Raw genomic sequence first — 17,103 nt, forward strand, 5'->3', positions numbered from 1 at the left:
CAGCCCTTCCCCTCCCCCTGACTCTGCATGGTCACCCCCACCTTTCACTCTTCTTCTAACTGTGGAGCCTCCTTCCCTTCTCTCTGCTGTCTTCCATCCTCAGCATCTCTATACCCTTTGTAGAGTAGAATCCCCAGGACTTGGGGGAAGCTCCTAGTGGAACTCCTGGGTCAAGGGGAGGTCAGGAGAGGCCCAGGTGGTGAGGATCTGAGTCTCCCAACTCCTCTTAAACTAGAACTGCCCTGTTTATATCTTTTTTTTTTTTTTTTTTTGAAACGGAGTCTTGCTCTGTCTCCCAGGCTAGAGTGCAGTGGCTCGATCTCAGTTCACTGCAACCTTAGTCTGTTGGGTTCAAGCGATTCTCCTGCCTCAGCCCCCTGAGTAGCTGGGATTACAGGTGCTTACCACCATGTCCAGCTAAGTTTTATATTTTTTAGTAGAGATAGGGTTTCTCCATGTTGGCCAGGCTGGTCTCGAACTCCTGACCTCAAGTGATCCGTCTGCCTTGTCCTCCTAAAGTGCTGAGATTACAGGCGTGAGTCACCACGGCTGGCCTATATTATAAACTTCGATTCCTGTAGTATTTCATTTGAAGGGAAAAAATGATCTGCTTGAAAACAAAGTTTGAAAATTACTGTTCCTAGCAAAAAGGCTCTGGTTTTTTTGTAGCTATGTGACTTTGGGCAAGTCACTTTACCTCTCTGGACCTCAGCTTCCTTTTTCGTAAAATGCAGACATTAGACTAGGTCACTGCTTCCTAAACTTTCTTGTGTCATGGGACACATAAAAAAATGATTAGATAGGGTGCTGGGCTCATGCCTGTAATCCCAGCACTTTGGGAAGCCGAAGCGGGAGGATTACTTGAGCCCAGGAGTTCAAGACCAGCCTGGGCAACAAAGTGAGACTCCCCATCTCCACAAAAAAAACACACATCAAAAAAATTTAGCCAGGCGTGGTGGCAGAAGTAGCTGTAGTTCCAGCTACTCAGGAGGCTGAGGTGGGAGGGTCTCTTGAGTCCAGGAGGTTGAGGGTGTAGTGAGCTATCTGTACTCCAGCCTGGGCAAAAAAGTGAGACCATTTCAAAAAAATAAAAAATGATTATTTGTATATGTCACCTGGAGAAAGGGAAGAGGAAGATGGTAGTTTGGGAACTCTGGTTACCCACTCTGTAGTTAGTCTATCATTTGGATGTTGCTCACACATTACAAAGCTTGAGATCTGAAAATCTCCAGGGGCCCTTCCCACTCTGAACCCCAAGATCCTCTCCTGTGACCATCTCAGATGGGATAACAGAGATGAACAGTGGGGATGGGGGCAAAGCACAGGTTTATTGGTTTCCAGCTCCAGGCAGTGCACTGGCCAGGCCCCAGGGCAGGATTAGAGGTGGAGCCAGAGCCAGCACTTCCAGATCTTGCTGGGCCTAGAAATGCCGCCAGGAGAGGTCTCCCTTCCCCAGTCACCTCCTGCCCCATGGTCATACTGGGGTGGATGGGCCTGTCCTGATTCTGATTTAAAAATTCAACCTGGAAAAATAACTTTTGTGAAAATTCCACTCTGGGACCAGCAGACAATGGGCTGTCATATGGCACCGGCTGGGATTCATTCCCAGAGGATGTCTGAACGGGCACAGGAGCTTAGTCTCCTCTTCCTGCTCCCTGCCATGTCTCTGTTGGAGGCCTCAGGACAGCACGTAGACCTCCAGCAGGCTGGAGACGGCGTGCATGCGGTAGAAGATGCCGAAAGGGAGGCAGATGTTGACGATGGCCGCCCAGAGGGAGTAGCCGTAGAAATCCACTTCCACTGTGTTGCTGAAGTGAGGGCGGGCCCCGAAGGCGGGCATGATCCACAGCTGTGTGGAGAGAGGAGCATTTCAGGAGCCGGCCCGGATGGAAGCCTGTGGGTCATTTCTGTGGGCTTTGCTGGGCTGTGGCAAGATGGGAGCCCATCCTTCTAGCTTGGTGGACAGGGAGGGCTGGGTGTCAGTGAATGGGCAGCTCCAGTATTTTGGACAGGACCTGGCACTCTCTAAGGGGCTCAGGAAGTACACCCAACTGAATTTGCCATCCCCAGGCTAGGAGTCCACCTGTGATCACCTCTCCCAAAATCTCAGCAGGATCTCAGTGTGGGATGGGGGAGGGGAGAAGAGGTTTCACTAGAAGAAGAGGTACAACTAGTGAAATCAGCAGCTCTATCCTGGGGGGTTGTGTGCATAGGGGTGAGGGTGGCAGAATCAGATAGCCTAAGGGGAGGGGGTTTGGGGTTCAGGCAGAAGGCCACTCCACCCTATCCCTTCCTGAGCTCTGCCCTCCAGCTCTCTCCTCATCCCCTTCTCCCTTCCCAGGGCTGGGAGGAGGTGGATGTTTGAATCCTGCTTTCTCTCTGGCTATGAGCTCAGAAGGTTCAGGTGTAAGAAGCAAAGAGCAAAGATTTTTAGACTAGCCCCACCTCTACCCCCAGTTAGCTGTCCTTGGGCACACTGCAGTCTCAGCAGGCACTCTGAGCCTGTTCTGTCCTATAAAATGAAGGAGATGGAGAAGATGCTATTGGAGGTGATTTAGGCTCAGATACCTGGAGCAAGAATAGCCTCCCAGAAGGTGGCCCCTAGCCTATAAGCCCGGCCTGGGTGGAAGGTGGGGTCAGGGCCAGAGGGCAGGGGGACAGGCGCCAAAGCCGGTCTAAGACATGCTAAGCTCTGGGCCTTTTGCTTCTACTGATAGGGTCAGAGATTGACGCCCACATTTTTTTTTTTTTTTAGACGGAGTCCGCTCTGTCGCCCAGGCTGGAGTGCAGTGGCAGCATCTCGGCTCACTGCAACCTCCGCCTCCCAGGTTCAAGTGATTCTCCTGCCTCAGCCTCCTCAGTAGCTGGGATTGCAGGCACATGCCACCGCATCCGGCTAGTTTTTGTATTTTTAGAAGACATGGGGTTTCACTATGTCGGTCAGGCTGGTCTCGAACTCCTGACCTTGTGATCCACCCACCTCGGCCTCCCAGGCCTCCCAAAGTGCTGGGATTACAGGCGTGAGCCACCGTTCCCAGCCTTTTTTTTTTTTTTTAAAGTGAAATTAACTGTGTTGGAAGGCTCCTGCATGGCATCATCCCACCTCTATGGGTACCACGTTCTGGAGGATGGCCCTTCACAGTAGGACTCACTAAGAGCAGCTCGTAGTCAGGGCTGCTGGTTCACCTCATGCAGGTAGGATTTCATGGGGTAGAATTCACTCTGGGATCTTTCTCTGTGGGATATACCCACATTAAGTAATTTTCTATATTAGGCGTATTTTTCTATTGGAGGTTATAGCTGAAACAACTGTTTTTCTACTGAGTGAAACCTCATTAGAAGTGTTTTTTTCTCTTTGAGACGGACCCACATAGGTACATGTTTCTATATCAGAGGTAATTGTAAGCCCCACTGGGCCATTTCTGTCTTGGGTTGTACTAGAAACATCAAGAGTCTTTCCCTATTGGGGTGCACCTTCATTCCCAGTGTTTCTGCCCTGGGATGCTTCCATATAGAGAACATTTGTATTGGGTGAAGTCTATTGGTCTTTTTTTTTTTTTTGAGACAGAGTCTCGCTCTGTTGCCCAGACTGGAGTACAGTGGCACAATCGCAGCTCATTGCAACCTCTGCCTCCTGGGTTCAAGCAATTCCCTTGCCTCAGCCTCCTGAGTAGCTAAGATTATAGGCATGTACCATCACGCCTGGCTAATTTTTATATTTTTAGTGGATATGGGATTTCACTATGTTGGTCTGGCTGGTCTCGAACTCCCGGCCTCAAGTGATCTTCCTGCCTTGGCCTCCCAAAGTGCTGGGATTACAGGCGTGAGCCACTGTGCCTGGACAAGTCTGTTGCTCTTAATCTTTGCTGAGTCACTGGGGAGGGGGTGACTGTTGTAGATGCCCTCCTTCCCAGCTGGCCTGCCACTTCACTCTGCTAACAGACTGCTCACACTTACACTGGTCTCCGCTACTTCCTGATGCTGCTCCAATTATTCTGAGAAGCAGGCAGGTCACAAGTTCCCAGGAGCAGTCACACCTCCCACTGGGGGGTGAGGGCCCCCACCTTCCGCATCAGCTCTCAGCTCCCTCTCACCTCCGCCCGCCCCTGTGTCAACCTTCCCTGGGACCCCTCCAGCTCTATCTGGTGCCTAGATGCCAGAATGCTAGGATTTCATATTCTCTGTGTGCCCTGAGATGCCATTTTCCCCAAAGCTACTGCTGGCGCCCTCTGAACCTGCTCCTTTCCTAGAGAGCTGTACGATTCTCAGGTGGGCTGCAGGGAAGACAGAGAAGGCTAAGTGCTTAAACCTGCAAGAGGATCTTTCCTCAGCCTCTTCTTCTCCCAAGCCCACCCCTTCCTCCCCGCAGCTACTCACGATCACATTGCAGAGCAGGAGAAACAGAGAAATGTCTTTTAGGCACCGGCGTCTCCAGTGGCTTCTGGGGGTTGAGACGATGCCCACTGCTTCCTGCTGGTCTGCAGGGCTGGGGCTAACCAGCCCGGGGCTGGGTGGGCAGGCAGGCAAGGTGTGGAGGGCATCCTGGTTGGTGAAGGTGAGGCCTTGGCAGGGCTCCTTGGGGGGTGTACCGTGAGGCTCAGCCCCGGGTGGTCCTCGGTGAAGGCTCTCGATGATAAACATGTTCTGGAAGGTGTGCTGGGCGATCATGAGCAGTGCGTGTGTGAGGTTGAGCCCTGCCAGCAGGTCCTGGGGCGTGCCCACCACCACGGCCACAATGGAGTAGTAGGAGATGGCGTACTGACCCAGGGCGGCACCCATCAGCAGGGCCACGTCCAGGGTGCGCGTGGGGTTCTTATGGTGGTCCATGGCCCGGCGGTCAAAACGGTAGATGATAGAGCCACTCAGGCTGACCAAGGTCGTGAGTCCCAAGCAGACAATGTTGAAGCTGTAGTAGATGACCAGGGCCTGCTGGTTGAGGCCCCCCTCCCCGCTCACTTGAACCTCGTAGATGATGAATACAGCCAGCCCCGCGACAAAGAGCAGCAGGCCCAGAATTGGGCCGGCAAAAAAGGTCTCCCGGAAGAGGCTGAGCGGGGATGGGGTGTGGCTGTGGCCAGAGGTGGAGGCCAGCAATCTGCCCACATTCTTCCACATGACATACAGCATGGTGGAGGCGAAGAGGCTGTACTCGATGTTGAAGGGATATAGGTAGAAGTACCCCTGCTGGAAGATCTGGCAGACGGTCGTGCTGCAGAGGCAGGAGTCTCCTCCCACTGCATCGCCCGCACGCTCTGCTGCGGAGAGAGAGACACGAGGCTGGACTGCCTTCTCGCCTTCCTAGAGAGGTCTCACCCCTAGCCTGTGATCATTCTTGTTTTTTTTTTTTTGAGATGGAGTTTCACTCTTGTTCAGGATGGAGTGCAATGGCGTGATCTTGGCTCACTGCAACCTCCGCCTCCTGGGTTCAAGTGATTCTCCTGAGTAGCTGGGATTATAGGAGCCCGCCACCATGCCCAGCTAATTTTTGTAATTTTAGTAGAGATAGGGTCTCGCCATGTTGGCCAGACTGGTCACGAACTTCTGACCTCAGGTGATCTGCCCGCCTTGGCCTCCCAAAGTGCTGGGATTACAGGCGTGAGCCTCTGTGCCCGCCCTAGCCTGTGACCTTTGTAAAGGCAGGGTTCCTGCCTGTCACGACTGCTATATTCACCATGGTATCCCTCATACCTTCACAGGGTGTGGCACACTCCTTCATTTCACAAATATTTCTTGAGCACCTACTGTGTGCCAGAGACTGTGGGACACATCAGTGCTCAGTAAGAACAGTCTGGGCCAGGCGCAGTGGCTCACACATGTAATCCCAACACTTTGGGAGGACGATGCCGGCAGATCACTTGAGGTCAGGAGTTTGAGACCAGCTTGGCCAACATGATGAAACCCCGTCTCTACTAAAAATACAAAAATTAGCCTGGCCTGGTGGCATGTGCCTGTAGTTCCAGCTACTTGAGAGGCTAAGACATGAGAATGCTTGAATCCAGGAGGCGGAGGTTGCAGTGAGCCGAAATCGTACTGCTGCACTCCAGCCTGGGCGACAGAGGGAGACTCTGTCTCAAAAAAAAGAACAGTCTAAACCACAGGGCTGCGCACTTCACCCCATTCAATTCCTTCCATCCCTTCCAGCCCTGGCTCCCTGAGATAGAAAGTGGCCCTCTTGGGAATCTTTAACGTTCAAGCTTCCTCATGGCCCTCCCCACCATCTGACTCAGCCCAGAAAGCCAGCTGCAACGTCCAAGTCTCCACATGACTGTCCCGTCACTTCTGTTTGTACCACATGGAAAGGAGTCTTGACTCCAGAATGTGCTTTGTAGGATAGGATACCCTGGAGCTTGGCAAATGTCTCTTTTCATCCTGAGAGCTGGCCCAGCTGGCTTTGCAGATGAAGAAACTGAGGCTTTCTTCTTCTCCCTCTTCTTCTTCTTTTTTTTTTTTTTTTTTGAGATAGGATCTCACTCTGTCACTAAGGCTGGAGTGCAGTGGCACAATCATGGCTCACTGCAGTCTCAACCTCCCGGGCTCAAGCGATCCTCCCAGCTCAGCCTCCCATAGTAACCAAAGGCATGCACCACCACACCTGGCTAATTAGAGTCAGGGTTTCATCATCTTGCTCAGGCTGGTCTCGAACTCCTGAGCTCAAGCCATCTTCCTGCCTTGGCCTCCCAATGTGCTAGGATTACAGGCATGAGCGATTGTACTTGGTCGGTCCCTTCTTGGCTGCAGCCTCAAGGATAAAAGGACGCCCCCGATACTCCCCTTCTGGGGTCACCTACACTTATACTGCAGAGGTAAATCCTGCAGCAGGAGGAGCCCCCTGGCTCTCTCCTTTGCCTCTATGCCCTTATGAGGGAACGAGAGACTGATGTTACAAATTCACAAAGCACCCGGCCCCAGGCCTGGTAGCCACAGGGCCAGCATTGAGATGAAACTCACTATCAGAGGCGAGACGGGTGTGGCTGGCATTGCTGTGAGAACTGCTGTAGGAGTGGGCCTGGTGCACAGATTCATCCACCACGGCTGCCATCCAGATGGCCAGGTTGGTGGTGAGTGTGAACATGAGACCGCACCTGTTCGGGGTTGGGGGCAGGGACAAAGAGGCCTGTGACCCTTTGGCGGGTGGTGGGTTGGGGAGCAATACTGAGAGCTGGTGTTGGGAAATGAGAAAGCAGACAGGCCCTGTGTGAACAGGGAAGCTGATTTCAGTAGGAACACAGCCTGGCTGGTATGCCACGCAAGAGAGGGCCAGGAGCTTTCCAGGAGCCCGGGCCACCACCACTCCCTCCCCTGGGAGAAAGAGTCCCTCAAGGTAGTGGAAGTCAGCCTGACAAAGCAAGGATGCCTTGGCTGCAACCCGACCCAGGGGGCATACAGAGGGGCCCTGCCCCGGGGTGGAAAGCCCGAATCTCTCCTGCAAGGCCAACACCGGCGCGCTGGGCACGGGCACCGAGCTGGGGTTCTCACCGGGTCAGGTCCAGGTGGACGTGAACACAGTCTTTAGCGGAGACCCAGAGAAAGTAGGTCTGTATTGAGAGAATGTGGTGAGAAGCATTTACTCCACAGATGGACAAAACTCCAGCTCATCCACGTCCATGCCATCTTGTTCTCTCTGCCCGAGGAACCCTTACACTGAGTTATCAGGTTTATTTTAGCTTCACAAAATGAGGTGGGGGCTGGGCATGGTGACTCACGTCTGTAATCCCAGCACTTTGAGAGACTGAGGTGGGTGGATCACTTGAGGTCAGGAGTTCAAGACCAGCCTGGCCAACATGGTGAAATCCCGTTTCTAAAATACAAAAAAATTAGCTGGGCATAGTGGCATGTGCCTGTAATCCCAGCTTCTTGGGAGACTGAGGCATGAGAATCGCTTGAACCTGGGAGGTGGAGGCTGCAGTGAGCCGAGATTGTGCCACTGCACTCCAGCCTGGGTGACAGAGCGAGACTAAATCTCAAAGAAACGAGGTGGGGAGCACTGTCTCTTTCTATTCTATTGCACAGTTTGTATCAAATAGTGGTTCTCCATTCTTTAGAGGTTTGCAAAGTGTCACATGTGAAACTCCGCTCACGGTGGGGTTTATTTTGTGTGGAGGTGGGGGTCAAGCAGAGTTTTGACTACCTAGTTATTTTTTTTCTGGGAGCAAGGCCAGCCTGAGGTTAGGTCTTGCTCAGGGTGGAAGGAGTCTCTGTGGACTTCTCACCTTCCTTTGACAACATCCCCTGCTCATCCTCGTCCTCTGTCACCCTGCCAGGCCTTGCTGTTGTCTGGCTGCCTGTGAATCCCTGCCACGCCATTTGGTGATGTGGGGATATCTATATTTTCATTTTACCTGAGTATTCTTCAAACCCGTAAAATGTGAGAGACTAAAGCTACATAAATGCCACAGCCAGCCGTGTGCTGAATTGTGGAAACTTGGGCAGCAGGGGTGATGTTTCTGGGGAGGGCATCATCCATGGTGCCATTCTGGTCATGATAGAAGGCTGGGGGCTTTTCTGATCCCATCTAAGCCCAGTCCTGTCTCAGCTCAATCAGAAGCTCTTTCAAAGTATTGTTTATGCAACAACAATAACAACAAAATAAATGTTTGAGAAATCCCACTTACGGTCAGATCTTATTTCTGAATAAATACAGAACAGAAGGGCCAACCTGGCAGGACCCTGGGCTGACACGGATACCCACTATGGGCACCCAAGGAGGGCAGGCCAGGTGCTAGGAGACAAGGCTGGCTGTCACAACTCACACCTCCTAGGTGTTAACTACTGACACTGCTTAGGTTGAAGTAACATTGCAGAGCTCCAAGTGGGAGCTCACATTGGGATATCACTTCATTATGTGGTGTTTCCACGTTGATGCACTCCTGTGATGTTCCCTACCGCCCTGTTCCCAGTTTGCTTAATTGCTCAGGATAGGAGGCAGGTGGAGCTCAGGTCTCCAACCCCTTGTTGGCTCCTCTCCAACGGCCAAGTGTCGAGTCCTTTCTCCCACACAGCGACACTCCTCCACCCACCTGGATCATGACGAACACAGCCTGGATGAGGGGGTGCAGGATCTTGATGGCCAACTGGCACTCAAAGAAACTGGAGTAGTAGCCGGTCTTGAAGACATCCATGATAAGAGTGCAGATTCCAAACAGCACCAGCCCACCTGGTGGGAGACGACAGTCCCTGAGGATGGGAGGCTGGGCAGGTGGGCGGATGGGTGAGTGAGTGACAGTTGGATGGATCAACGGGGAGAGCGGGAGGATAGGTGGATAGGCGGATAGACAGACTGAAAGGCGAATGGGTGGATGGAAGGGTGAGTGTATGACTGAGTGGGGGGATGGATGGACATGCTACCAAGCCCCCCCTTCTTCTTTGGGGCTGTGTAGATACCGCAGAGAGCCCTGACTGGGCTCTTTCAGTGGCTGCCGTCTTCTGGTTCCTGCTCTCCATCAAAGGCCCTCCGGCGGCCAGCCTTCTCCAATTTTCCGACCGGTGGCAAAGAGGTCTCGCTTCATTCATCCCTCTACTCATCTCTCCCCCAGGACCCCTTACCTCCCCCTTTTTCCTTAACTGCAGCCCGCGTCACCCTCAGCCACATCCGGCCCTCCTGCTCCTCCCTAGGGAAACGCTCACCTTTCTACATCAACCACCGCTGCAACTCCTGCAAACCCCTCAGCCTGCAGGTCCCTGCTGTGCCCACCCCACCTCGACCCCACCTCCCCTGGCACCTCGGAGCCAGATGGGGCCAGCGTGCGCGTCCCGGTAGGCCACCGCGCCGGGGCAGCGCACAGTGCGGAGGAGGTAGAAGAGGATCCAGAGCACTGCCAGCAGCATCATCGTGGTGAGCAGCGCGAACACGTCGGTGTCGTACACGGCCACCTTGTTGAAGGCTCCGCCGCTGATGAGCGTGCAGGCGAGAAGCAGCACGTTCACGGCCAGCAGCACCGACAGCAGGCGGCCGCCCTTCTTCCACACCTCCCTGGGGCCCGCCTGCGGCGCCAGGGGGCTCTCCCTGGGGCCCGGGGCCAGCTCCTCGGACATGGCGGGGGCGACTGGCGGAGGCTAGAGGGGTCACTGTGGGGGAGGAACGGACAGGACTCCGGGTCAACCCCGACGGCTCTCCTTCCACCATCTCATCCCTAAATTTGGGAACTACGGAGTTCCCGACCCGCAGGGTGGGGGCTTCGGGTTCTGGAGGAAGTGCTGGGAAAGGGGAAGAGAAAACGCAGAACCTTCTTCTCTCGCTGGACAGGAAAGAGAGGAGAAGCGGCAGCACCGGATCGGACCCCACCAAGGGTCCCCACTCCCCAAGTCCGACGGCCCTCTGGCCCCGGGCACCCACCTGGCTGGGCCTGGAGCCGGCGCTGAGCTGGGGGTCAGGGGACGGCGAGCGTCTCCTCTCTCCCACGCCGGGCTGGACAGGCGCTTTATACCCAGGAGGACAGGGTGATTTACAGCTGCGGGAGTTCGGCTCCATAAAGCTCTCAGTCCCGCTCACATGATCCATCTTTCTCCAAGGTGAATTTAGGAAGGAGCCCGCGGGAGCCAGATAAGGCAAGATTCATATTTACCCTTTGAGAGGCGACCCCACTCCGTCACCCCGGTGCGGCCAGGCTCGGGTGCGGCCCCGCACTGCGGCACCCAGAGGGCACCCCGCCCCCGGTGCCCACCGCGCCCTGGCACGCAGCATTCCAGGCGCCCAGAGCCCCGAGAGCTAAGCTCAAGAGACGTCCCGAAAGCCCGCGGGCACCCCGACGCCTTCCAGCCGCGGCGCACCCTGTATCCTCGTGCTCCTCTGCTGCTGCTCGGGATGGGAACCCCAGCCCTCCTCCCCGCAAGGTCCTCGCAGTGACCCAAGCTCCCTTTTCCGCTACCCCGCCGCCCCGCCCGCCCCCTGGTCCCCGCTCCGCTGGATGCGGCGAAGTCTGGGCTTGGGTGCGAAGTTCCACGCGGCGCGCGGAGCGGCTGCCAGTCCTCCAGCGCCCCCTGCTGGAGCGCGGCCGAGGGACTCGTGCGGGAGGCGGCCGGGCCCGCGGAGTCCCACTCGCTCACCGCACCGCGGTCGGTGCTCGTGCCCCTTCTTAGGCCCACTGTCCTGGGGCTCAGGGCAGCTCCCCTACCCCGCCCTCGGCACCCCTCCCCAGCTCTCGGCTTGTTCCACTAACAGGTGGAGAAATCGGGGGCCACAGCGCCCCAGGCTCTAGTGAGGACGGACCCCTGACTGTCCCCAGATTGGGGCGGGGCCCCGGGGTGGGCACTTTTGAAAAGGGGAGGCAGGGCCTCGCGTGGGTCACCCTCGTGCTTTGAGGTGCATGCGGGGTGTTTAGGACCCAGGAGAAAACCGGAGGCGGCTCCCTGGACAGCGGGAGATTCCCCCCCACCCCCGCCTCCGGGTGAGCGGCTCAGATGTCCCAGTAGTCGCGGCTCTGGCGCTCCGCACCCTCCGTCTGCGGCAGCGGGGGCTGGTGGCCCCGGCCCCTGCCCGGCCCCCCTCCCCCAACCTCATGCCTCAGCCCTAACCCTGCTGCCCTCCCCTGCGGGGGGCCTTTCCCCGTGCCCCCCGCCCTCCCCATCCACGTCGGGCGCCATGAACGACCAGTACCACCGGGCAGCCCGGGATGGCTACCTGGAGCTTCTCAAGGAGGCCACCCGGAAGGAGCTGAATGCCCCCGACGAGGATGGCATGACCCCCACTCTCTGGGCTGCCTACCACGGCAACCTCGAGTCTCTGCGCCTCATTGTGAGCCGCGGGTAAGTACACCCCACCCAGCACCCTGGAAGCCTCGTCCTTGAAGCCCCTGAAACCCCAGGGTCCCTGGGCTCGTCCGCTCCTCCTCGGAGCTGCTTCCTTCCCCTGCAGACAGGTGCACCCTTAGACCCTGCTGTTGGTGGGAGAGACACACGTGGAGGGGGACCCAAGCAGAGGCATCTGACACTTGTAACACTTGTGACCTGGATTTGGGGCTAGGAGGGGAGAAACTGGGATTTGGGGCTTCCTGATTATGGGGGATTGCTGCAGAGTGAGGGGAAGGTGGGAGAGATTCCCTGCCTGGGGTCCTCCTGGAGCAAGTGTGAGGGGCTTAGGCCCAGAGAGAAGGCTGGGAAGTCTGGAGGAACCAGCAGTGGAGGGTAGGAAGGGAGGGGGTCTTCACTGCCCACTCTCCAGTCTTGGATCCAAATGGCTCTCCCAGCCGGTACCCACCTCCCCACTGCAGGCCAGTGTCACACAGCACTTACCCTCACCCTGCTCATTTTGGGGATTTATGGACACTGTCTGCAGCACCAAATGTCACTGGTTCAGCCACCCCATTAACTCTCTCCAAGCCCCTCCCCTACAGCCGGGCACAGCTAAGCTATGGGGAGGCTGCGATGTGCTCACCATGAAGGGGCTTCTCTCCCCTCCCCCTCCCTTTAGAGTTGTCCGAGGGGGAGGGGTGGGCATCCAGTGCAGGTGTCAGCGCCAGGGACAGGGCCTGGAGGTGGCAGTTGAGCCACTTCCAGGACCAGAGTTACTGACGTGGGTTCCTTGGGGCTAAAGTCAAAGGACTGTGACAAACTCCCTCAGGTCCAATGGCTTTATAAAAAGAAGTCAGGTTGTTCTGGACACCAGGGCAGCCTGGACAGGATGAGGGGTGACAGGACACCCCAGGAGAGTTGATGTGAAGTCTCAGGTCATGGGAGAGAGGGCCAGGGGTTGAGCTGGCCCCAGTGCCAGGCGCTGGGCTGTGGCCTGAACATGTCGTGGGTCCTGGAGACCCCCCCTCTTGCCCTCTCTTTGGGCCCAGCCTCAGGTGGGAGCAGCCTCGGAGTCTGGACAACTGAGCCATGTCCTGGGAGGCCAAGGATGACTGGCCCCTCCCCGCCCCAGGAGGGCACACAGTGACACTGGCCCCTGTCACCCCTTCAGAGAGGCTCATGGGAGGAGGGGAAGAGGGCTCCTTTTGGTTACACCAAGCCCCAACTCCTTCAGAGGTCAGGACTGGTGTTTGATGGGGTGTGGGCCGGGTGCCGGGGCCCTTCCCACACTGGCCTGCAGGACTTGGCAGCCGGGAGGGGAGGCCCAGGAGGGGGTGTTCGGGGAGCTGATGAGACAAAGGAGTGATTCTTCCCCCAGGCCTGGGGGGTGGCCTTGTGGCCTCATTAGTGCAGGGCAGGGGTACTGTTCTGGGCCCCCAAGGGAGGGAGAGCTCCGGAGGGGTCTTGGAAGCTTCCCCTGGGAGACACATTCTGGTGTGAAGGTGCTTGTGGGGGCTATCGGGGGTCCCTGGACAGGCTCAAGTGAGCCAGCCTCTCAGGGATACCAAAGAGAGGGCAGCCTGGGGAGGGGAGGGCTTTGGAGCATGGGCAGCTGATTTCCTCCTCCTCCCCTCCAGTCCTGGCTGCCCCGGCACTCCCCTCCGGGTCCAGGCCAAGGCCCGACACCTTTCACACTCGGGCTTGCCAGGCCTGGCCCTGCTCCCTGCAGACAGGGCCGTGCCTGCCGACACGCAAGCCTACACCTCACACGCACTCACCCAGGGCTGGGGCCCAGCACACACCACCCTCTGGTCTTTCTCTTTTACGGTCACTGGGCGAATGCAGCCACACTCACCACCACGCCTGCCTAGAGACCCAGCGGCCCTGGCCCACCACCGCTCTGGGCCAGCTCTGCGCAGGGCCCCATGAATAATTCACTCCCTTCTCTCAGGGCATCAAATATTTATCCCCTGAGATTCCCAGCCCTCAGTCAGTTCGGGGAAGGCCCCGCCCCGGTCCCGCCTTCTCTGCCACCCCACTTCCTGCACACCTGGGGCCATTTTCCCCTGGGCTCACCCCAGGTCTGTTTGGTGACTCAGGCCTGCAGGTGTCCTGGAGTCGAAGAGGTCACAGGGTCACGGTACCTTTGGGGCCTGCTGTGGCCGTGGGGAAGCTCCCCACCCCGACTCCACTCCCTCCACCTCCATCCTCAGCAAGGACTCATCACCCGTCCCTCCTGTGTGCTCTCCCTGCAGGGGCGACCCAGACAAGTGTGACATCTGGGGCAACACACCCCTGCACCTGGCAGCTTCCAATGGCCACTTGCACTGCCTGTCCTTCCTGGTGTCCTTCGGGGCCAACATCTGGTGCCTAGACAATGACTACCACACGCCGCTGGACATGGCCGCCATGAAGGGCCACATGGAGTGTGTGCGCTACCTGGACTCCATCGCGGCCAAGCAGAGCAGCCTCAACCCCAAGCTGGTGGGCAAGCTGAAGGACAAGGCCTTCCGCGAGGCGGAGCGGCGCATCCGCGAGTGTGCCAAGCTGCAGCGCAAGCACCACGAGCGCATGGAGCGGCACTACCGGCGCGAGCTGGCCGAGCGCTCCGACACCCTCAGCTTCTCCAGCCTCACATCCAGCACCCTGAGCCGCCGGCTGCAGCACCTGGCACTGGGCAGCCACCTGCCCTACTCGCAAGCCACGCTGCACGGCACGTCCAGGGGCAAGACCAAGATGCAGAAGAAGCTGGAGCGGCGAAAGCAGGGCGGCGAAGGCACCTTCAAGGTCTCCGAGGATGGGCGCAAGAGCGTGCGCTCGCTCTCCGGCCTGCAGCTGGGCAGTGATGTGATGTTCGTGCGCCAGGGCACCTACGCCAACCCCAAGGAGTGGGGCCGAGCCCCGCTCCGGGACATGTTCCTCTCGGACGAGGACAGCGTCTCCCGTGCCACGCTGGCGGCCGAGCCTGCTCACTCGGAGGTCAGCACCGACTCAGGCCACGACTCCCTGTTTACCCGCCCCGGCCTGGGCACCATGGTGTTCCGCAGAAACTACTTGAGCAGTGGGCTGCAGGGACTGGGCCGCGAGGATGGGGGACTGGACGGGGTGGGAGCGCCGAGGGGTCGGCTGCAGAGCTCCCCCAGCCTGGACGACGACAGCCTGGGCAGTGCCAACAGCCTGCAGGACCGCAGTTGTGGGGAGGAGCTGCCCTGGGACGAGCTGGACTTAGGCTTGGACGAAGACCTGGAGCCCGAGACCAGCCCGCTGGAGACCTTCCTGGCCTCTCTGCACATGGAGGACTTTGCCGCCCTCCTGCGGCAGGAGAAGATCGACCTCGAAGCTCTGATGCTGTGCTCTGACCTCGACCTCCGCAGCATCAGCGTCCCCCTGGGGCCCCGAAAGAAGATCTTGGGGGCTGTGAGGAGGCGGCGGCAGGTGATGGAGCGCCCGCCAGCCCTGGAGGACACAGAGCTGTGAGTGTCCAGCCTGGCGGGGGCGGGGATGGAGGAACAGGAGTTGGAAGGCATCTGGGGAGGGGGTTACGTATCTGCCTATTCAGGAGTGGAGGGTGGGGGGGATACCGCGTTTCATACAATTGAAATGGGGCCATCAATGATAAGAGGCCCCATTATTTTATTTACCACCAGCTCAGAACAAGAAGCTGCCAATTTATTGAGGACTGGAGGCGTTCTTATCACAACGCCTCGATTTGTGATAAGTGCACCTTGATTTTGGGGACATCAACATGTGCGGACATGGGTGTCTTAGTGTCCGTGAGGTGCAGCAGTCACAGGAATCACAGCTGGGGTGTTGCTGAGCCCTCCCACCTCCCAGGTGCTGGCTTGTGCCCTTGAACACGTCCTCCTGCTTAATCCCCCTAAACGCCTGTGTGAGCTGAACTATATTGGTGGACTGTATCGTTCCCATTTTACAGCAGATGGAGGCTCAGTTGGTCAGAATAGCTCACCTCAAGGTCCTGCTCCTGCTGAGCATGGAGCTGGGCTTGATCCCTGGTCTGCATGGCTTTAGAGCCTGGGGTCAAGGTGGCTCCCGTGGGCTGCAGGGTGTACAGTCAGCAGGGCCTCTCAATTGCCCAAGCCCTCAGGCAGATTTTTTTTTTTTTTTTGAGACACAGTCTCACTCACTCTTGTCACCAAGGCTGGAGTGCAGTGGCACAATCTCGGTTCACTGCAATCTCTACTGCCCGGGTTCAAACGATTCTCCTGCCTCAGCCTCCTGAGTAGCTGGGATTACAGGTGTCCACTCCCAGCCCAGCTAATTTTTGTATTTTTAGTAGAGATGGGGTTTCACCATGTTGGCCAGGCTGGTCTTGAACTCCTAACCTCAGGTGATCCGCCCACCTCAGCCTCCCAAAGTGCTGGGATTGCAGGCATGAGCCACCACATCTGGACTTAGGCAGATGTTTTACCTGCTGTTCCTGAATGCTCCAACCAGGAATGTGGGCAAATAGTCCAAGAGGGCCAGAAGCAGCCTTGGAGGCAGAGTTCATGTTCCAAAGGCCGCCATAGTGCCCAAGGCTGCCACCAAGTGGTCATGCTGTGGCCAGTCCCTGCCCTGGCCCCTCCCCCATGATATCCCACAGGCCCAACAAACACTGTCCTCACTTCCTTTTAGGTATCTATGGCCTTTATCCTGAATGGCTGGGGCAGGGATGGGTGTTGAGGGGCAGTCTGGTTTAGAGTTTTGGGGATGGGGAGGTCACCCATAGGCTGGCATCCCCCATCCGTGACCATCAGCCTGCTTAGAGATGGGGAGGCTAAGTTGTCCAGATGGCTGTCCTAGTTGAAAATGATGCCTCTGATGGCTGGGCGCAGTGGCTCACGCCTGTAATCCCAGCACTTTGGGAGGCCAAGGTGGGTGGATCATGAGGTCAGGAGTTCAAGACCAGCCTAACCAACATGGAGAAACCCCATCTATACTAAAAATACAAAAAATTATCCGGGCGTGGTGGCACGCACCTGTAATCCCAGCTATTCAGGAGGCTGAGGCAGGAGATTGGCTTGAACCTGGAAGGCAGAGGTTGCAGTGAACCAAGATTGTGCCACTGCACTCCAGCCTGGGCAACAGAGTGAGATTCTGTCTCAAAAAAAAAAAAAAAAAGGAAAAAAAAGAAAATGTTGCCTTGTTGCCTCTGAAGGACCTCACCTGAGATCCGTTTCTGTCTCTTCCCCCACAGGTGACCGGGGGCTCCTCTCCCGAGACCAAAATGAATCGCAAGTTGCCACAACCTATGGTGAGGCCTCGAGGTCCTCACGGTCGCCAGCCCTGCAGCCCCCTTCCCCAGGAGCAAGGACCACGTGGTCAACTCCTTTGAAAGCCTGTCTACACCTTGAAGCAGAGGGTGTGGTCTGGAGG

At 57.1% G+C, this 17,103-nt stretch overlaps 2 protein-coding genes across 2 annotated transcripts; one reads left to right on the forward strand and one right to left on the reverse strand.

Moving 5' to 3' along the window:
* Nucleotides 1–54: 54 nt before the first annotated feature.
* On the reverse strand, nt 55–10,422 carry OTOP2 (otopetrin 2). The gene is made up of 7 exons (XM_012453955.2): nt 10,334–10,422; nt 9,720–10,065; nt 9,018–9,154; nt 7,477–7,535; nt 6,949–7,082; nt 4,378–5,252; nt 55–1,849 (listed from the first exon to the last, which is right to left on the reverse strand). Exons 2-7 carry the CDS (start codon nt 10,030–10,032, stop codon nt 1,679–1,681), a joined length of 1,689 nt encoding a protein of 562 aa, XP_012309378.2. The 5' UTR covers nt 10,033–10,065; nt 10,334–10,422; the 3' UTR covers nt 55–1,678.
* A 1,144-nt stretch (nt 10,423–11,566) lies between these two features.
* Nucleotides 11,567–15,204, forward strand: USH1G (USH1 protein network component sans). Its single transcript, XM_012453957.2, has 2 exons — nt 11,567–11,742; nt 13,983–15,204. Exons 1-2 carry the CDS (start codon nt 11,579–11,581, stop codon nt 15,202–15,204), a joined length of 1,386 nt encoding a protein of 461 aa, XP_012309380.2. The 5' UTR covers nt 11,567–11,578.
* Nucleotides 15,205–17,103: the final 1,899 nt, after the last annotated feature.

Source organism: Aotus nancymaae, unplaced genomic scaffold, assembly GCF_030222135.1.
Source record: "Aotus nancymaae isolate 86718 unplaced genomic scaffold, 86718_ANA_hifiasm-v0.15.2.pri h1tg000089l, whole genome shotgun sequence".
Taxonomy (NCBI): domain Eukaryota; kingdom Metazoa; phylum Chordata; class Mammalia; order Primates; family Aotidae; genus Aotus; species Aotus nancymaae.